The sequence below is a fragment of the Rhinolophus hipposideros genome (genome assembly GCF_964194185.1).
Source record: "Rhinolophus hipposideros genome assembly, chromosome: 9".
NCBI lineage: Eukaryota > Metazoa > Chordata > Mammalia > Chiroptera > Rhinolophidae > Rhinolophus > Rhinolophus hipposideros.
Window position 1 is genome coordinate 91776677 of NC_138055.1, and position 19618 is coordinate 91796294.

Below are 19618 nucleotides of genomic sequence, written 5' to 3' on the forward strand. Positions count from 1 at the left end.
GGCAGCACACGACTAACAAGCCTACGCTTACATATCTATCCCTCAGAGTGTGACTACCCCTAGGTTCCCACTGGAAATATTAGCGCATTTCTTATTTGGGGGTGACACCTTGGACCCTGCCGGAGATACTACGTAACTGTGGTAAGTGTACTAACTTTTCTGAACACCGAAATGCACAACATCTGGACCCAAAGGTTGCAGAACAGTGGTCTTGACTGAAGCCTATTATTTACCAGAGCCTGAACCAAGTATTTTCCACCCTGTCTGCTTCATCTCCACAACAGTGATTATTGGACAGGACGGTAACTGGGTACTGAGCCCCAGGAAAGTACCAGCTACTGTGTTAAGTGCTGTGTAGACATTAACTCATTTATGCTCCCAAGAGTTCCAATAACAACAACACCTATTATTATTATTATTGGGATAATAATAGATGTTATTATCCCAATTTACAGATGAGAAAATCAAGGCTCAGTGAGATTAAATGACGAATCTATGACTACCTAGCTAGTACAGAGCAAAGAGAAGACCTAAATCCAACAGTTACATTCAAGCATTTATAAACCTTCTCAGTTTATAAGCATTTTCACCTGAATGCTATTCCCGTCTCTTTTCCTCACTTTATAAAACAAAAATCAAGATCTCCGATCTAATGTTACAAATGATGGATTTAGGCAACAGGTCTGACAGCTCTAAGTGTGGTGCTTTCAGCTCAGTTCCTGTGTCCCCGGGTCTGCAGTGCCGGTCGGTGGTGCGCCCAGATAGACAGGTGGTGGAGAGACCCCACTGCGTGAGGTACCAGGGATGCTAAAGAAATGTTCTGTCATCTCCTCAGTCAGCAGAAGTACCACTGCTATTCATGGTTCTGTACCCAAGGAACCTAGCTCTCAGTTACCCGTGACCACGCGTCCTTGTTAACTCTTTACGGTGGAGATACTACTCCTTAGCATGTGATACGGACATGTGAGGTCGGGTACAGGACCGGCGCTGCTACTCTGCAGGCTGAGCTGAGACCCCGAGAAGCTCGACTTTAGAGTATGTGACCTGGCTAACAGAGGACCCACAGAGCACTGCAAGCGGAGCACAGCCATACGCTTTCCGGGAGCAAACTCACTTTGCAAAAGGCTCACCAGAAGAGAAAGCCAAGTGTCAGAAGCAGAAATGCTCCTTACTTACATTTCCTCAGGCAGGAAGGCCTCCTGATCAATTTGGACGTCAACATCTTTTTTGGTGGCGATTTTGTACATAGGGATTGCTTTTTGCACTGCAGCCTGGAAAAACAGAAAATAATGATGGGCTTTAGCAGAAACTAGGAAGCAGGTATTCAAAAAAAATCAACAAGCAAGGATATTCCTATTTATTTCAATTAAGAGAATAGCTGCATCGCTGGTGGGAATGTAAAACGGTGCAGCCACTGTGGAAAAGAGTGTGGTGATTCCCCAAACAGTTAAACACAGAGCTACTGTTTAAGCCAACAATTTCACATCTGGCAGCATCCGAGTAAGTAAAAACAGAGACTCGACAGATACCTGCACACCATGTTCATAGCAGCACTATTCACAGTAGCCAAGAGGTAGAAGCAAGCCAGTGCCTCATGACGGATGAATGATAAACAAAATGTGGTGCATCTATGCAATGGATATTGTTCAGCCTTAAAAAGGAAGGGAATTTTGACACACGCTACACCACAGATGAACTCTGAGGACATCATGCTGCGCACACTAAGCCAGTCACAAAAAGACAAATACTGTGTGATTCCACTTATTTAAGGGACCCAGAGCAGTCAAACTCAGAGACAGAAAGTAGCGTGGGGCTGTGAGGGGCTGAGTGTGGGGATTTCGGGGGGGTCTGTGTCTGATGGGGACAGAGTTTCAATTCAGGAAGATGAGAAAGTTTTGGAGATGGGTGGTGGTGCTGGTGGCACAACAATGCGAATGTACTTAAAGCAACCGCACATTTAAAATGGTTAACTTTGTTATGTACATTTTACCAATTTTAAGAAGAAATGAGCTCACTGGGAAAAAAGCAGATGAAAGTGAGTTTTTAACTGCTATATGGCACTTAATGTGATAAAGGACAATTAGTGGAAAGTCCTACCCTGTATCCCCAAAATAAAACCTAGCCGGACAATAAGCTCTGATGCATCTTTTGGAGCAAAAATTATTATTAAGACCGGATATATTATATATTAATTATATTATATTACATAAGACAGGGTCTTATATTAATGTTTGCTCTAAAAGACGCATTAGAGCTAATTATCCGGCTAGGTCTTATTTTTGGGGAAACACGGTATCTTTGAACAATATTGTGCACACTCTGGAACAAATGTAAAAAACATTTTCTTGAAGGAGCTTTACTATTTTTCTGACAATATGACTAGTTGAACAGATTTATATGCATATATTCAACTCTCCCTGCTCCTCAAACCTTACACAGCAGCACTCTGCAGAGCTAGTCAGTCCCGCTCTCCACTGGATGCCTCACTCGGTTTCCAGGAGAAACCTGCCTGACATGTAGCCAGACGGGTGTGTCATCCAGAAGACGCCAGCTGGCAGCGTGGACCCGACTCCACAGCAGGATGAGCGTGCTGCTGAATTCTCTGTATGTCTAGCTCTCTGTTGCTCAGGTTTGTGAATGAGGCTGTCAGTGCAAACATGGATCCACATTCCTGACACGGTTTATAAACCGGAACCACAACTTAGTAACGTATCGTGCAGATTAAGGGGAATGAACACCTAAGTAATCCGGCTGGCACGTTTTCCTTCCTAGGAGACAAGTTATTTGGGGAGACAAATTATAATAAGAATAGAAATATATTATGTATTGCAAATGTATTAATTTATAAGAAATGTGATTGCCAAGGGACTAAGCACTCAGATCCTTGCCAGAAAGCAAGCTACATGGAGGAATTTTAATCTGAAGAACAACTCGATGCCACAGAACCAAGCTAGGGGTCCATTCTGTGACTTGAGGCTGCCAGCCTCAGGCTCCTTCAGTCCAGAGCGCGCACCTCCTACTGCAACCTGTATGTACTTGCCACGGGGCCAGCTCTACAACAGGGCACCTTCTGCCTCCACCAGGTCATGGAGGGAGGGGGCAGCTCAATACTCGCCCTGGGACGACAGTTATGTCCTCACTGCTGACCCCCTGTGGCTGGTCCCTGGTACCCACGCTCTGTCTCCAGGTGCAGAGTGTATGAGGTTAGAGCCACGCCTGCTGGCCTGAGAGCAGCTGCCTCACTGAGATGGTCTTGCCGATCTTTGCTCCAGGCCTGTAGGTGCTGCCTTGGTTGTTGCATTTGTAGACATTAGGGTTTTACAAAGTATCCAGAAAGCGAGGAGGCTACTAGCTCAGATGGTAACTTGGCTTCTTTAAGAAAAGAAGTTAGAGGCTGAGGTCACTTAAACGATTATCTACAATGTGTTAATACTCCTCTAATTCCTATGGTGAGCTGTCACCTATTAGAGCACGCATTTCAATCCTAACTTCCTCATCTTTAAAATAAATAAATAAATAAATAAATAAATAAATAAATAAACAAACAAACAAATAAATAGAGATTTCTTCTCTCAGCTCTTTACCTTTACCAGAGGGAAATCCTGTTTCCGGCAACGGACAATCATCCGTGGCTCCAACAACTGGTACAAACCCTACGTGACATAATCAGATGCAATTAGTCGGAAATGCAAACTACAAAAGAAAGCAACGGCAAAATGGAATGTTTTCATGATTTTTCCATCTAGTTTGGAAACAAATATCCCCTTATAAGTTCCGCCAAGACAGCATATATGAGAACATGGAGACAAGATCTTGGTATCACAGATCAGATAACTACACCCAGTGTTCTGGTGGTAGAAATAAAATTGACATGGGAGTCTTATCCTACATGAACTAATTGAGGACAGATATTACTAATTAACTTAAGTAAAACAAGGATTCAGAGCTGGGCAGGAAAGAGTTAAAATGTATACAGCCTTTGGTCTGAACCCAAATATCTAAAGCAAGTATTTTGATGGTGAAGTCAAACTAGGGAAGCTAATTTAAAGCTTTAAAAGTTAAAGCTGAAGGTTGCAAGCGAACGTGACCCTTGACTTATAAAGAATGAATAAGACAATGTCAAAGCGCTGTAAGCCTAGAGGTCTCCAACCCCACAGACATGCAGTACATTTCTGTTAGACAAGGAAACGAGTGAAAGGGAAAAAGCTAACATGAGAAAACAGGGAAAACCGAGCTGGCCTCTAACGTGTGGTCAATGGGCAAGAACCGGAGTGGTAACGGTAGTAGGCCTGGCCTACAAGGGTACCTGAAGGACCAGTCCGTCCAGCAGTACTTGGTACCTGGTTGTCTCCTTTACCACCTTGCCAAGTCTCTGTTTTGCTTCATTTAGCAGGTCCTACAATGAGTGGAAAAGAAAGCAGTTATCTGTACATCTGGGTAGTCAGTGCAGAACCAACCCATTGTGAGGCTGGGACGGGCTTCTGTTCCTGCTGCACATCTGACTGCTGTTTTCATCCAACACATTTTCTGAGACCAGGATAAATGGAAGCTATGCCAAGTACAGTGCTACGAGGAAGCAGGAAGCACCGCCGTGGCCCCCAGGGAAATCATATCTAGCAGAATGGTCTCCACTAGCAGTCAGGTCAGAAACCTACACAACTCACACGGAAAGATTTATGATACAGACTTGAAAAGCAAGCTATTAAGACAGTTATACAAGATGATTCCATTTGTTTTATTAAAAAAGAATAGATAATGTCTGGATAAAGATCACAGTACCAATAATGAGTTATCTGCAAATCCTCCATTTACCTCAGGGAGGCTCAATTATCAATGATTTTAATGTTCTTTATGCTAATTTGAAAGGTAAATTATGATCAATAATGTTACAAACCACTAATATCCTAGTGACACTCTGATTCTACAATTAAACAACTTTCTGGTTCTAATCTGGCTCCATGTGCAACTTTTCCAAGGAGGCATGTGTTACTTACTGCAGTTGGCATGTCAGCTTATGTATTAGTGTTTTATGAGTTTGCAACGGCATTTTCTGTCCACGTGAACCTAACTGTCTCTAAGGGGTCTGAAAACATCGGATTCCAGTGCTGGGAAGCAGGAAACCAATGTCAACATCAAAGTCATGTCTACCTGGGGCTTCTCTGGCCTGAAGAGTCAGCAGGCCTCCCTCCAAGGGGTCTCTAGTTCACCTCTCTAAACCACAGCACCAGAAATCTCTACTTCAAGATCAATCAATTTAAATGTGAGTTTTTCATTTCCCTTAAAAAAAAATACACACTTGCATTATCCTAGTCATTCTACCTGCTTATCTAATTCTAAATAAGCTTCAGGTATATGTTGGTATAAAATGGGAACATTTTATAGGAAATGGGAGGTTCAAAGGGGTTAAAAAATTTGCCTACCAAACAGAAATTCAAGCCTCAAAGGGATTTCAAAGCTCCTACACCTGGTGTGTACCTGGGCAGGCAAGGAAGAAGGATAAATTGAGAAAAATAACTAAAAGACTATGCAACTGAGACCAAATTTGGTAGCAAAACAACTCAACTATTTCCTTTTCATTTTTTACCCTACTTCTGTATTTTTCACCTTCCTTCTATCTTTTGTTGTTTCCTTTTCTATCCAACTGCTTGACAACTTCCCTTCTTTCATAATTTCTTACTCTATGGATAAAGCTAGAAATGGTTTAAAATAGCAACATCCATTTAGAGCACAGGTGTGCTTTTCTGTACGTGTAACATCACCTCTCTATGCCGTTTACTTACTGTGGTTTGCTAAACTGTAAACTACTAGATGGCAAGAAGTCAGACTGCAAAGGGCTAAGAAACAAGTGTCTCTAGAATTAAAATTACCTAAGTGTTTATTTCCACAAAACTCTCATTATACATTAGACAAATTAAAGCTCTGGCTGTCTACGGAATTCAAGTTGCACGCTCCAGAAGGCCTGGACTTTCTGTTCCAGAAAGATCAAACACCGAGCGTTCCCAGAGCTCAGCTTCTTAAGAGGCCGTACACACTGCCTTCAGTTCCTCACTGCACACACACCCGCTTCCACTCTCAGGCCACTCCAGTCTGGCTTTCTGTCATCAAACCAATGAAATCACGCAGGCAAACGTCGGAAAGGACACCCTGATGTCAAATCCGAAAATCACTGTGCTCTTTGCTTGCACTGATTCCTTGAAGCATTAGATGCTACATTAAATTACCATTTTGTTCTTTGAGTTTTTTGTTCCCTTGGCTTCTCCTTATCCTCCCAGAACAAAACTGCTTTTCCCCCAGGTTTCCTTAGAAATCTCTATTTCTTGCACGTTACATTTGATGCCTCTCAATTTGTTTCCTTGCCCCTCTTCCCTTCTAATTCTACAAACTCACAACCTTGGCAACCTTATCCGAAGCCAGAGCCCCACTTGGAACCATGTGCGGTCCACTTATGTCCCAACCTCTCTCCCAAGCCCAATTCCAAGGCTTATCATCACCCCTCGCCAGCTCCTCACCCTGTATCTCTAAACCTTCATCTATTCAGGTGCAGAACCCTGTAACCCTGAAGTCATTCTTGAGCCCTGTTTTCCACTCACTCATCACAACCTGCAGGTCACCGAGTCCGACAGACTCTTATCTTTGTAGTATCTCTGGGATGAGTCTCCTGCCTTTTCTTCATCATTTTGCTGCTACTGTGGTTTAGGCCTTCCTACTTCTAGACTTGAAAGTTCAGCCATACCTGGGACCATCTGAGACCTTGCTCCCCGACATATGTCATCAGTTTAGCTCAAATAAACTCTTACAAAAGTGTAAAAACACCAAGTTAAGCCACAACCTCCTGGTTATGTGGTCCCCACTGTCACCACTTCTCTTTTTCTAACACAAATTTAAGCCTAGAGGACTTTTTGGTGCCGTTCCCAGGCCACCTTACTCTGAGCCGCTTTTTAAAATGCTGATTGCTGACAACAAACAAAAAGTCTCTGGAAATGGGTCTGACAGTCTGTACTTTAATCAGTTCCTCCACGTGATTTTTATGCCCATGAAAGTTTGAGAACTCGCCAAGGATAAATTCCTTACACTTCAGCAGGCATTCCAGGCTCTCTCCTTTTTTTTCTTAACTCTTTTTCGGAGGCGGCACTTTTTCCCTTCCAGGCTCTGTTAATTGAACACGAATGTCTCTCAGGCCTCACCTCCTACCACTCCCCGCTCTACCAAGCTACTTCCATTTCCCGCATGTACTGCCAAATGAAGGCCTGTTTTTTATTCATGTTGCTCTCTCCATCCTGTCTCCTAGCTGCTGACTAATTTTTTAAGGTCATGCTCAAAAGGTTGTACAGGCACACCTCATTTTATCATGTTGCAGTATTTACAAACTTAAGGCAAAACTCTTCACCAGCAAAAAGATTACAACTCGCTTTATTGAGATACTTGCTTATTTAAAGCAGTGGTTGGGAAGCGAACCCACAGTTATCTCCGAGACCTGCCTGTACACACACTCTCTAGTCTGGACCCCGTTAGACTGCAGACCTGTACAGAACTCAGCAAGCACGAGACAAGCATAAGTAGACTCTGAAGTTCAAACCGCTTACTGCCTCAAGGGAACCCACCTTAATTCTGAAATGAAAACAGAGGAATGAAAACTAAAAGATCAAATTAGTATTTAACACAGAGAATTTTGTGATGATTTCAGAGGTAAGCAGACTCTGGCTCCTCTGGGGTCTATTAAATTTGGGAAAGGTATATGGTATAACACAGAACTGCCGATTTGTGTTTCAAACTTATAAAATGTAATCCTTTTCCTCTAGCCCATCTCTGGAAGAAAATGATGGATAACAGTATTTTGAAAAACTATCAAAAAAAAAAAAAGCATGAATAACAAAAATAAAGAACTATCCAAAGTTGAATCTTTTCCAATTATACAAGTAAAACATGTTCATTCCGTACAACTGCACTTTTTTTCTTCTTCCAAAGTCACAAAGTCAATGTTTATGATGGCCCATAGTCCTGCCAAAGTTTTACTGGGCTACCTGTTATTTATGCAAGACTAAGTAAACAGAAGATTACACACAGTGCCACGCACTAAGATGGTGAAGTCCAAATGAGTTGGTGGCCCATAAAAGGAGACTCAGGAGGCAGGAATTTCGGCTCACAACTGCACTTTCTATATCCTCTTTCTCAAAAATCTGAAAATCATCGTGTATGAGGAGAGATGTTACTAAAAAGTAAAACAAATGTGTGACTATTCTGAAGAGAGGGGAAAAACGTTGAGAAGCACTGGTATTGAACAAGTAAAAAATATAGAAAAAAAAGAAAAACACACACCCAGATTTTTGTTATATTTTTAAAAAAACACAACTCAAACTCAACCTACTAGGATGTTAAATTCACGAAGGCAGGACTTGATTTTACTTTGTCTCTAGTACTTAGTCACGCTTGCCACTTAGTAAGCATTCAGGTACCGTGTTTCCCCAAAAACAAGGCCTAGCTGGACCATCAGCTCTAATGTGTCTTTTGGAGCAAACTATTTTAATATAAGACTGGGTCTTGATATGATATGATATGATGTGATACGTGGTCTTATTTTAATATAAGACCAGGTATAATATAATATAATATAATATAATATAAATACTGGGTCTTATATTAATTTTTGCTCCAAAAGACACATTAGAACTGATGGTCCGGCTAGGTCTTATTTTTGGGGAAACACAGTATTTGATAAATGAATGATCAGAATTTTCTTATCCATGACACCAAAAATTTCCTTCATGGAGCCACAGTAGTAATTCTTTATATATTTAAAAGGATTTAAAACAGTTTCCAAAAACATATTCAATAAAATTTTAAATTAATTTTTTAAAAGTTAGAAAAAAATTACTAACAAAATATAAAAAATAAATGAAAAATAACAGATGAAAGAAAAAATAAAAATAAAAAATCATTAAAAGTGAAGTCTAATCTACTAAACCGTTGGGTTATTTACATGTGGCTACAAAACCTAAGCATGCCACCAGACAGTGCGCCAGCAGAAAACGTCATCAAAAGTCCTTTCCACTTTTAATATCACTGCTCTTCAAAAAGGCAGCACAGGACAGATGGGTGACTCAGTTTAAGATTAGAGCGCGAGCTCTGGGCAACAGGCCGCCAGTTCGATTCCCACATGGGCCAGTGGGCTGAGCCCTCCGCATCTAGAATGCTGCCACTGAGCTCCCGGGCGGCCGGATGGCTCAGCTGGTTAGAGCGCGAGCTCCCAACCACAAGGTTGCCAGTTTGACTCCCGCAAGGGATGGTGGGCTGCGCACCCTGCAACTAAGATTGAGCAATGGCAACTGGACCTGGAGCTGATGGGTCCTGGGAAAAACACACTGTTCCCCAATAAAGTCCTGTCCCCCTTACCCAATAAAATCTCGAAGAAAAAAAAACCACAGCATAACTGGTTAAGATGATGACATTTAACAGTATGTGTTGTAACCCTTGGTACTCAAATTTAGGAATGCTGCTGAGACATTTAAACTATATGCCTATAAACTCCTGAATTGTATAAATAATAGCATATACACAAGTAGCTGTCACAGTTGTCATTTTTGAATCTGGGCATAAATATCCAAGCAGCAACTTTTGGTCAAGGGGCTTTCTCGGCATTGGCACCAACAAGCTGGGAGACTATTTTAACTCCCCAGTCCTATTACGAGATGGAACCACTGGAGGAGATGGGGTGGGGAAAGGAGCTAACATTCCTTAAAGACTACATGCCATGTTAAGCTAGAAGGTTTAAGTGCGTTCTCATTTGATCCTCATAAGAACCCTCTGAATCAAGTATCATAATTAATAGACTGATGAGGAAATTGAGGGTCAAAAATCAAATTAACATGGCAGAGCTGAAATTTAAACTGAAAGCTGACCCTCTTAAACTCAAGTTTTTCCACAAAAAACTACATTCCCTAAGCTCATAATATTACTCTAAGAGCAGCTTATATGAGGTCAATCAATTCAGGTTGCTAAAAGAATCTGAACCCCCTGGAAGGAAATCAACTGATTACTGAAGTTCAGCATCTTGGTGAAGACGCTAGGTAACAGTTGTTTTGAGACATTAACATTTTGCAGTCAAAAGTTCCGCAAAAGCTCTCTAGTCCTTTTGTAGTTTATAGAGGATGAACTAGTCACACATGGCAAAATAAATCAGCAACAGATTGTCTATGTTCCCATGTTCCTAAAATTTAAAAACACTCAAATTTGAAGTATTAAAAAAAAACACTGAAGTATCAAGTCTCCTGAATATAAGTCCCTTACACTTCACATCCTGACAAGACATTTCTAGCTGGAGGTTTCTTGGCTCCTCAAACATGTCCAAAAGTGAGCTAGTTACATTTTTCTTAAAACAGCTTGTCCTTCTACCTTCCCATTTTTGTTAATGGAACGATTCTTCTAGCCAGGTCTGAAATTCAGTACTTAGCATTGAACTTGGAAAAGGAGTCTATCAGTAGTCAATGTCTGAAACATCTTCCTGTAAAATGTGTCAACACTGACACATGCCAGATTCTTCTAAGAACTGACATCTTATATTAGTTTGTTTCTTTAATCATCTAAGAAAATGGTGTATTTTCCATTTATGCAAGTTTTACATTTTCAGTTTTAGAATTTTTTCATATGGGTCTTATTCATTTACATTCCCAACAATTTAATAATTTTTATAGCTATTATAAAAAGATCTTTTTATTTTACTTGCTAACAGTTATTGTTGGCATATAGAAAAAACAGCTATTAATTTCTGTATGTTCTCTTTGTAGCCAGTCACCATTTGAACTAGTTAGTAAATATTTTCTCAGGGGACAATCGTATCTGCAAACTGGTAACTGTTTCTTGCTTTCCAATATTTACATAATTCTTATTTCTCCCTTTTATAAGGAATGTAGGGCCTCTGCAGTAACAATGAATGCCAGTGGAAGCAGCAGGCATCCTTTAGTTCCTGAATATAATTCAAATACCTCTAGGCTTGCTCATCTAAGTGCAATGTTTCTGCAGGTTTCTGCCTTCTTCCTAGGATGATGAGGGTCTTGTGTCTCACTGTTTCCCTGTTAAATTCAGCCCACACAATCATACATGAACCTTATTTGTGATAATCCCCATGCAATAACATAAAAACTTCAGTGGTTTTTCTATTGAAAATAGGCAAAGCTCTTTGGTCTGTACTCATGGCCCCTGTACCAGCGCCAACCTACCTTTCTGGCCTCCTTAATGCCTATCACCCTTATAGAGTCCACCGGTGATGTGCTAATACGATCCAGCAGTCTATGAGCTGTTAGATCACAGGGTTCTTGAGATAGCGCAAGTATCTTATTCATTTTCGTATTTGTTATACCCAGCACGATGATTTCCTGACCAAATGTTCTCTCTCTAAAAATCATTCAACTCCTTAATTAGCTAATGTTAACTAGTGAATTCTCTATAACAGGAAAATAAACATTTTATGATTTTGTAACTAATAAGGGCTAATTACTCACCGTAATAAGGTCATCTCTCGCTCTGAGGACTTTGAGCCTTGCTTGATTCATCAAATTGGACATCTGACTGCAAAAGGTATGAAAAAATAGTATCAGTACAGCATAGAAAACAAGAACTGTAGAGAAAAAAATATATTGCTTCCTATGTATGTTCAAATACTTCTTTGTACATACTCCAAAGAGAACGCCACTAAAATATTTAGTAGTCTCTACCAACTTACTTTCAAAGGTAAGAAAATATTTATTAAGTGCTTACCAAGTGATATGAAATATATCAGTTACCCAATTTAATCTTTCCATGATCCTGTGAGGCTTCTGTATTCACAAGCGAGGACAGAGAAGCAACTTCCCCAAAGTCAGATCCACTTATGACCTGAACCACTCCAAAGCACCTGCTCTGTCTTCTTGTCCCAGTGACTTTGTAAAGCTTCCTTCGTGTAAAACTGTAAGGACCTACTTACATTTTCTTCTGTTGCTCTATCTGCTTTTCTTTCTTCTCGTAGTACTCCATAATCTTCAGTCTCTGGGTTTGCACAAGACGACCTTTTTCAATGTTGAACTCTTCTTCTGCCTATCAGGGAATTAATTCATGACACCGGATTTTAACAGTTTTATTTTAAGCAGCTGGTCATCACAGGTACTTGAATATAATCACCTTATTCCATATCTAAAACAGGAAATTTATTATAATTCATCCTCAAAGATTACTTAAAATTTATTCAAAAGGACATAATCAGGTAGAATATTCTGTATATGAAAAATATTATTATATATTCTAAATTTAATCCACTTGCTTACTAGAAGGCTAATGTAAAGAACACAGAATTGGGAATTTAGAAAATCTGGGTACTTCCTAAAGAACTTCTGTGTATATAAACAATCTGTAACTAGAAATATCTATAATTTCTAAATGCTCACTATCACCTTTGTAATGACAGCTTTCATGTATACCTTATATACTTGTACACTATTGTGTTTTGTACCAATGCAAATTAATAAAAAAGCAAAATACTATACCCTCCCCTAATCAACTATCACAATTAGTCAGAGATGCTAAATGTCTGAAAGCTAGATTTCATGAGAAAATTAACCCATCCATTACTTTTCTGTTTCTTTTTTAAAATTTCTATTCTGTTTTCTTTTCCATATAATGTTTTAATATTTCAGTGTGGAAAATTTTAGATTTACAGAAAAGTTGCACAAATATTACAAACTGTACCTTTACCCAATTTCCCCATTTTTAAACATCTTACATGCATGATTTATCAAAACTAAGAAATTAGATAGGAGGAGTGGGGTCCACACAGTGAGGGATATAAATGATAAACGTCTAAGTATTACTTTGTCTTGTGCACCTGAAACTAATAAAAAAGTTTTTTAAAAAAAGTACATGTGAAAAAAAACAACTAAGAAATTAACACTGACACATTACAATTAACCGACCTCCAAACATTATTCAGCTTGCCTTGTTGCTACCTAATGTCTTTTTCTGTTCCAAAATATCCAGGATACACTTTATTTGGTCATTGTGTCTCCTTTTATCTCCTCTTATCTCTGACAGTTTGTTCAGTCTTTCCTGTTTTTCATGACCTTCACAGTTTTGAAGAGTACTGATATTTTATAGAATGTCCCTTAATTTGTTTTTTTTTCCCCTTAATAACTAGTAACGGGTTCTGGGGAAGAATACCAGAGGTGAAGTGTCCTCACCCTGTCCGAGTTCGGGGTAACCTGCTGAATTACCCACATCGCTGGTGATACTGTCTTAGAGCATTTGGTTAAGTCACAGTTTCCCACTGGGAAGTTACTATTCTTGTCTTTTCCATACTCTTTTCCATACTCTACAGTTGGTTACTAAATTCAGCCCACACTCCAGTGAGGACGGTGGTTGGGGGGAGGAATGAAGCTGCAAGTTCTTGATGAGGGAAGTTATCCACATCAATTATTTGGAATTCTCCTCTAAGGAAGATGTGTCTCTTCTCCCCCCATCCATTTTTTTTTTCAAGACTTTATTGGGGAACAGTGTGTACTTCCAGGACTTTTATTTTTTTCCCAAGTCAAGTTGTTGTCCTTTCAGTCTTACTTGTGGAGGGCGCAGCTCAGTTCCAGGTTCAGTTGCCATTGATAGTTGCAGGGGGCGCAGCCCACCATCCCTTGAGGGAGTTGAACCGGCAACCTTGTGGTTGAGGGCCGGCGCTCAACCAACTGAGCCATCCAGGAGCTCAGCGGCAGCTCAGCTCAAGGTGCCGTGTTCAATCTTAGTTGCAGGGGGCGCTGCCCACCATCCCTTGTGGGATTCAAGGAATTGAACTGGCAACCTTGTGGTTGAGAGCCCACTGGCCCATGTGGGAATGGAACTGGCAGACTTCGGAGCTCCAACTGCCTGAGCCATTGGGCCGGCCCCCATCCATTATATTTTTATTCCTACCATAAAATTTTAGGATATTTACTGACAATCAGAATGTTTAGAAAGAAAAATTTATTTTTAATGTTAAAGATAAGAGATATTCTTATTAGTCCTATGCAATATATTGTTAAACAATTTTACTAATTACTATGTAGCAAAGCAAAACAATATGAAACTTTGATGACTTCTTAAACCTAGAAAATTAAATCTTACTTTTGCATCTATTTCTTCTGCTTTTTCATTGGCTTCTTGCTCAATAAAAGCCATCATATGCTTAATCTATAAGGGAAAAAAAGAAAAAAAAGATTATTTTATTTTTAAATATAACAAGAGAAGAAAATATCTTGTCTGATTCATTCAACAATCAACCATTTATTGAATGTATATTACGTGCCAGTCAGTGTGTACAAGGATAAATTAGCTTCTGTCCTCGGGGAATTTACAATCTGGAATTTGCTCTTACAAATGGACCATGAGTAAACAAGACATAATCCTACTCTCAAGGAACTTGGGGACTATGGGAAAGGGAGGACTGAATATATATCCCCCTCCACTTCATACCCCCTTCAGCCAGCTCTTCTGTCTTCTCCATCCCTAATAAAAGATTATCAAAGAGCTACCGATATTTACTCTTTGAACTTTCTTACCTCCTACTTCCCACACACTTCAATCTGACTTCTACTCCTTCCACTCCACTGAAATTACTCTCATAAAATGACAAGTCTCCTTGCCCTTAAATCTTGGCTTTTCTTACTTGATCTTTCAACATCTCTTGATAAGCTGACCACCCTCCTTTCTTAAATAAGCCCTTCCCTTTGCTTCCATGACTTCCTTGTTCTCCTTCTCAAGTCTCCTTTGGGACCATACTTTTCTTTCTCTGCCTCCAGACAGCATTTTTGGATACCCTTATTTAGTAACCTAAATTCAACACATTAAATAATAAACTGCATGCGAATCACTCCTACCACCCCCTCCTTTCACTTTTCTTGAGGGTTAGCCCCAACACCCAACTCAGACTCTTCCTTGTATCTTAGTCCTCCCACGCAATCATTCACCCAGCCCTATCGCTCTCTCCTAGTAGTTCTTTGATTTGTACCCCTGTCCATCTTCAGCTACAACGCTCGTCCTTGCTATGACCTTTCAGCTGAATTACTTCAACAGCTCCCAAACTTGCGCCCTTACTCTCTCAATCTTGTTACCTCTAAGTAACACTCCCCCAGGAAGAGCCTTTTAAAATGCCTCTCATTGTGCATCATAGTCCCCACTCGCAAGACAAGTGCAGACTTCAAAAGGTACAGAACCTGGCCACAGCTTACCTTTCCTGGACCATTTGAAACAACCTTTACCCCTGGCCACTCTTCAGACTCTTAGCTCCTGCCATACAGTAGTCCCCACTTATCTGCAATTTCCTTTCCCCCAGTTTCAGTTACTCGTGGTCCAGAATTATTAAATGGGAAATTTCAGAAATAAACAATTCATCCGTTTTAAATTGTGCGCTGTAATGAAATCTCATGCCGCCCCGCTCCATCCCACCCAGGACGTGCATTATCCCTTTGCCCAGGGTATCCACGCAGTTAGTCACTTAGTAGTGGTCTTGGTTATCACTGTCACGGGATCGCAGTGTTTGTGGTCAAGTGATCCCTCTTTTACTTAATAACGGCCCCAAAGCGCAATAGTAGTGATGCTGACATTCAGATATGCCAAAGAGAAGCCGTATAGTGCTTCCTTTATAAGTGAAAAGGTGCAAGTTATTGACTTACTAAGGCATTTTATCATCTCACACATCACAAGGGTGAGTACAGTACAAGATGTTTTAAGAGACCCCATTCACTCACTTTTATGACAGCATATTGTTATAATTGTTCTACTTTATTATTGTTGTTGTTAATCTCTTACTGTGCCTAATTTATAAATTAAACTTTATCATAGGTATGTACGTATAGAAAAAACATATATAGGATTCAGTACCATCAGCAGTTTCAGGCATGCACTGGGATTGTCAGAACATATCCCCTGAGGGTAAGGGGGACTGCTATTTACTGCAGTTTACTTCAGTTTTTCAGTTCCTAGAGTTTACCATTCTCTTTCCACTTCCAAGATTTCAGACATGCTATTGCTTCGCACTAGCAACAACCTTCCTCCTCCTCCTCCTCACCTCGCTAACTTCTCAAGCCTCAGCTAGTGTAACCGTCATCTCCTCTGGAAAATCTTCCCTGAGCTTCGCACCTCTGTGCATCTAGGGCACGCTGTACACCCTGAACTTGAACACATATTCATAATTGCTGATTTACTTTCCCTATCCTCAACTAAACTATAAGGCTAGGAACTTGTTTTAGATCTCTGACTGCAATCGGAGAGTAAGTCCACCAAAGTCTTCTGAAAGGAGCTAGGGGTGACTGATCCAATTTATACTCGTAAAGGAGTACTGTCTCCAGGAGCAGATGGAAAATATACCCAAGTGAATATACAAGCAACACAGCTAATCAAACTCATTGGTAGTTTCATTTCATAGGGGCTCTACCAGAAAAATAAATTAATTAAAAAAAAAAGCAGCTGATTAAAAAAATTTAGGTAGGACCTCTAGGTTATTAATTTATTTTACTAATTCTGTCACTTAAAGTCTGGAATTTTAAAAGTAGTTTAAATACAGTATTCAAAACAGGTGTTTATAAATACTACAAGGCATATTTGGCCTCTATGGGTGAAGCCTGATTCAAGCCTGCATTATCTGCCTTATCACTCAAGCTGGACTGACTGCTACCAGATTTGACAGCCTAGAGCAAATGGTACTAATTTTAACCCAGGTCTGAGAAGCCTGTTTACAGTTAACATGATCATATTCTGTCTTTAAGAGAAACAGTCAACCCCTTGAGGACATTTAACTCCACCCCGAAAGAAGAAAAATCTGGCCTTTAAAAAATACTTTTCTTCTTCCTGCTAACCCAATAATTTAAGTTTCTTGGAGTCAGGCAGATTCCTCTGAAAATCTGATGAAATAAATGACCATACTCCCCTACAAAAATGCAAATATATACAAGTATTTTAATACAATGGGGAAGAAGTCAGGAAATCTAGGATTTAAGTACCTACTACGTGCTTAGCACTTTGCCTATTCACAGCTGAAAATACACTGCCCTCCAGGAGCTCATGGTAGTGTGTACAGGGGTGCAAACAACAGGTAAGATTTCTTCATTATTTCTGTTTTACAGAAAGAAAAAATGGTTTTGGTCCAGATTCCAAGTAAATGCACTGCTTTGCCTTCACAATGCATTGTCTGGGGAAGCCTTAGTGTTCAATACATGATAACAAGAGGGGAGGATAAAGGAACAAGAGGAACAAGAGAACTGGTACTAATGATTGGACAGACCACTAGAGTCTGGAGGGCATTGTACTTTCCCACTGCATCACATTTTACCTACAGAAAACATTAGAAGCAGCAGTGATAAATGTTCAAAAAGCCCACTGTTCTGTAAGAACACTGCAAGATTTCTTAAGCTTCTCCATAGATGCTATTTCTGTTACCCATTTTTACTTTGTGATTAGCACAAGAACCACTGAAATGATGAAACACTCCGTTCTTCTTAGTGTGTATTAGGTTAAAAATAAAATGCCAAGATATTTTCAAGGAAATGGAAATACCCGAGGAAAAAAACATTGTATTGCTCATCTAAGAAGATTCATAAGCCAGTGAGTGAGCTTTAGTCAGAGAATTTTCCTAGTTACTTCAAAAAGTAGACTTAGTTCTCTAAACTATGTAGAGATTAAATTGCAGCCTTAAACTTCCTTCTCTGAAAACCTGACTGGCAACATACCTACTAAATGCAAGGACCCTGGTTTCGGACTATCTGTTGGCAGGACCAATGAAACCACTTATTCTCGTGTTATAGGCATGTCAATGTCACAATATTCTCCTAAGAGATTTTTGCATTATAATATTCCGAATGCCTACAAATTTGAAAGTACGGCTTGTTTTAAAAAACAAAAGTTTCCCAGGACTGATTATACAGTTGCAAAACTGATGATGTCCATTCACAACTTGACAATTTTCCCCCATAAACCCCGACTCAGCCACTTCGTGCCAAACACTGTTAGGTGCTGGGGCTCATAAATGTAAGAACAAGGGTTCCGCATTTGACAAATATGAATGTGCAGATTAGTGGGAGACCAACCATGGAGCTCATTATGACAGAGACTCCTCCAAGACGAAGATTAACAGTTCAAAAAGTGAATGACCTCGAAACACGGCAAGTGGCTCTCTCCTATCAGCCTTCTTTCAGCGCACTGTGACTAAAACCAAGTGATGAGGCTGTTTTCAACCCCGGTGTTCAATGCTCTGCTCTACCAGGCACAGCGAGTACCCAGGGAAAACAGGGACAGCCGTTGGGGGGGCCAAAGGGCCAGCGCGTTCCGGGAGGCGACGCGCAGCCTCGAGCCGGAGTCACAGGAGCTACTGGGCGCATCCCGGGTCAGCAAGACTCCTTCCTGCAAACAGACCACCAGGACCCGGGGACTTGGGTCAGGGACCTCCTCCCGTATCTGGGCTGCCCAAGGCCCGCGCCCTCCCGAGCTAGGCTCCAGCCCGCCACCCCGGGGCTGGCGCCGCAGCTTCGCGAGACCCAACCCCCACCCCACCCTTCTCACCTGCTTTTGCACGTCGGCATCGCTGAGGGCCATGGCGAAAGCGATGCTAGGCGGGTGGGCACCTCGACTTGAGGACTGAGGAAGACGGTGGAAGGAAGGGGAGAGGAAAAGCCAGCGCAGGATACGCTTTCCTTTGCTTTAATAACTGCAGGTTCCGGTTCCTGACACGTGAGCCTTCTCAGCCAGTGGGAAGAGAGCGGGCCCCGGAAAGCCCCGCCCCGGCCCGCCCGTCGCTGGTGGGGCGCATGCGCCAGCGCCCCGGCCCCAGTCCTTTCAAATCGCAGGTTCCGGATTTCTTCGCGTTGTTTTCTTCCCGTTTGGGTTCGACTCAGTAAAACAGAGGGAAGATCAGGAGTTCTGATCAAGGTTTTCCAACTTTACAACGCTTGCAGTTGTTTTTTTTTTAATTTAAGTATTTACTTAATACAAAACCAGAATTTAGTATTTTATTTTCCTGGTCTTAATGGAAGCTCAACAATAATTTATTAAGAGACTTTATTTTTAGAAGTTTTAGATTTACAGAAAAATTAAGCAGATAGAGCAGAGAGTTTTCACATACCTTTCTCCCCCTCACGGTTTCCCGTGATGTTTTATTTTTTCATAGTGAACAATTTTATATTTAGATTAGTCAGTGGGACTCAGTTTCGATGATCCCAACTTTGTTGGCAACACCCAAAGCATCCCAGGTGCCTGTCGAATATTTGCCTTCTCCCCATGAGGCCTGATCAGGGTGTTGACCTTGGCCACGTCAATGTCACGAGCCCCTTCACAGCCTGTGTGATCCAGTGCTTGCTGGCCTGACGTCCACAGTGAACACGTGTATCGTCTTCTGTCTTCATGGCCGACTGGATCGCTGGGGGGCATTAGATTGTGGGTGCAGGTAAGACTTGTTTCTCCAAGAGCCGCTCTGCCCAGGACATCTGGGCTGCCTTCCGAGCTGCAGTGTTGGGCCCTCGTAAGGGGGGTGACGTGCAGGTCTTTCTTTGTTGCCGTGTATGCCTTTCAGCACTGCTTTCTTTGCTTTTAGCGCCTTGATTTTGGCTTTGGCTTTGGGAGGGGCAGGGGCTTCTTGGCTTTC

General features: G+C 41.1%; 2 protein-coding genes across 2 annotated transcripts in view; one reads left to right on the plus strand and one right to left on the minus strand.

Moving 5' to 3' along the window:
• Window positions 1-18897, minus strand: part of ATP6V1E1 (ATPase H+ transporting V1 subunit E1) — a 22154-nt gene extending 3257 nt beyond the window's left edge. Inside the window, exons 1-7 of the mRNA XM_081059434.1 lie at window positions 18541-18897; window positions 14113-14178; window positions 11957-12066; window positions 11496-11562; window positions 4307-4396; window positions 3585-3653; window positions 1177-1271 (exon numbers count right to left, since the gene is read on the minus strand). Of these exons, the coding sequence (XP_080915560.1) occupies window positions 1177-1271; window positions 3585-3653; window positions 4307-4396; window positions 11496-11562; window positions 11957-12066; window positions 14113-14178; window positions 18541-18573 (530 nt within the window). The 5' untranslated portion in view covers window positions 18574-18897. The remainder of the gene's footprint in view (window positions 1-1176; window positions 1272-3584; window positions 3654-4306; window positions 4397-11495; window positions 11563-11956; window positions 12067-14112; window positions 14179-18540) is intronic.
• The window catches only part of BCL2L13 (BCL2 like 13), a 104564-nt gene continuing 103805 nt past the window's right edge, over window positions 18860-19618 (plus strand). The window contains exon 1 of the mRNA XM_081059417.1: window positions 18860-19420. The gene's annotated coding sequence lies outside the window, so the exon portion shown is untranslated. The remainder of the gene's footprint in view (window positions 19421-19618) is intronic.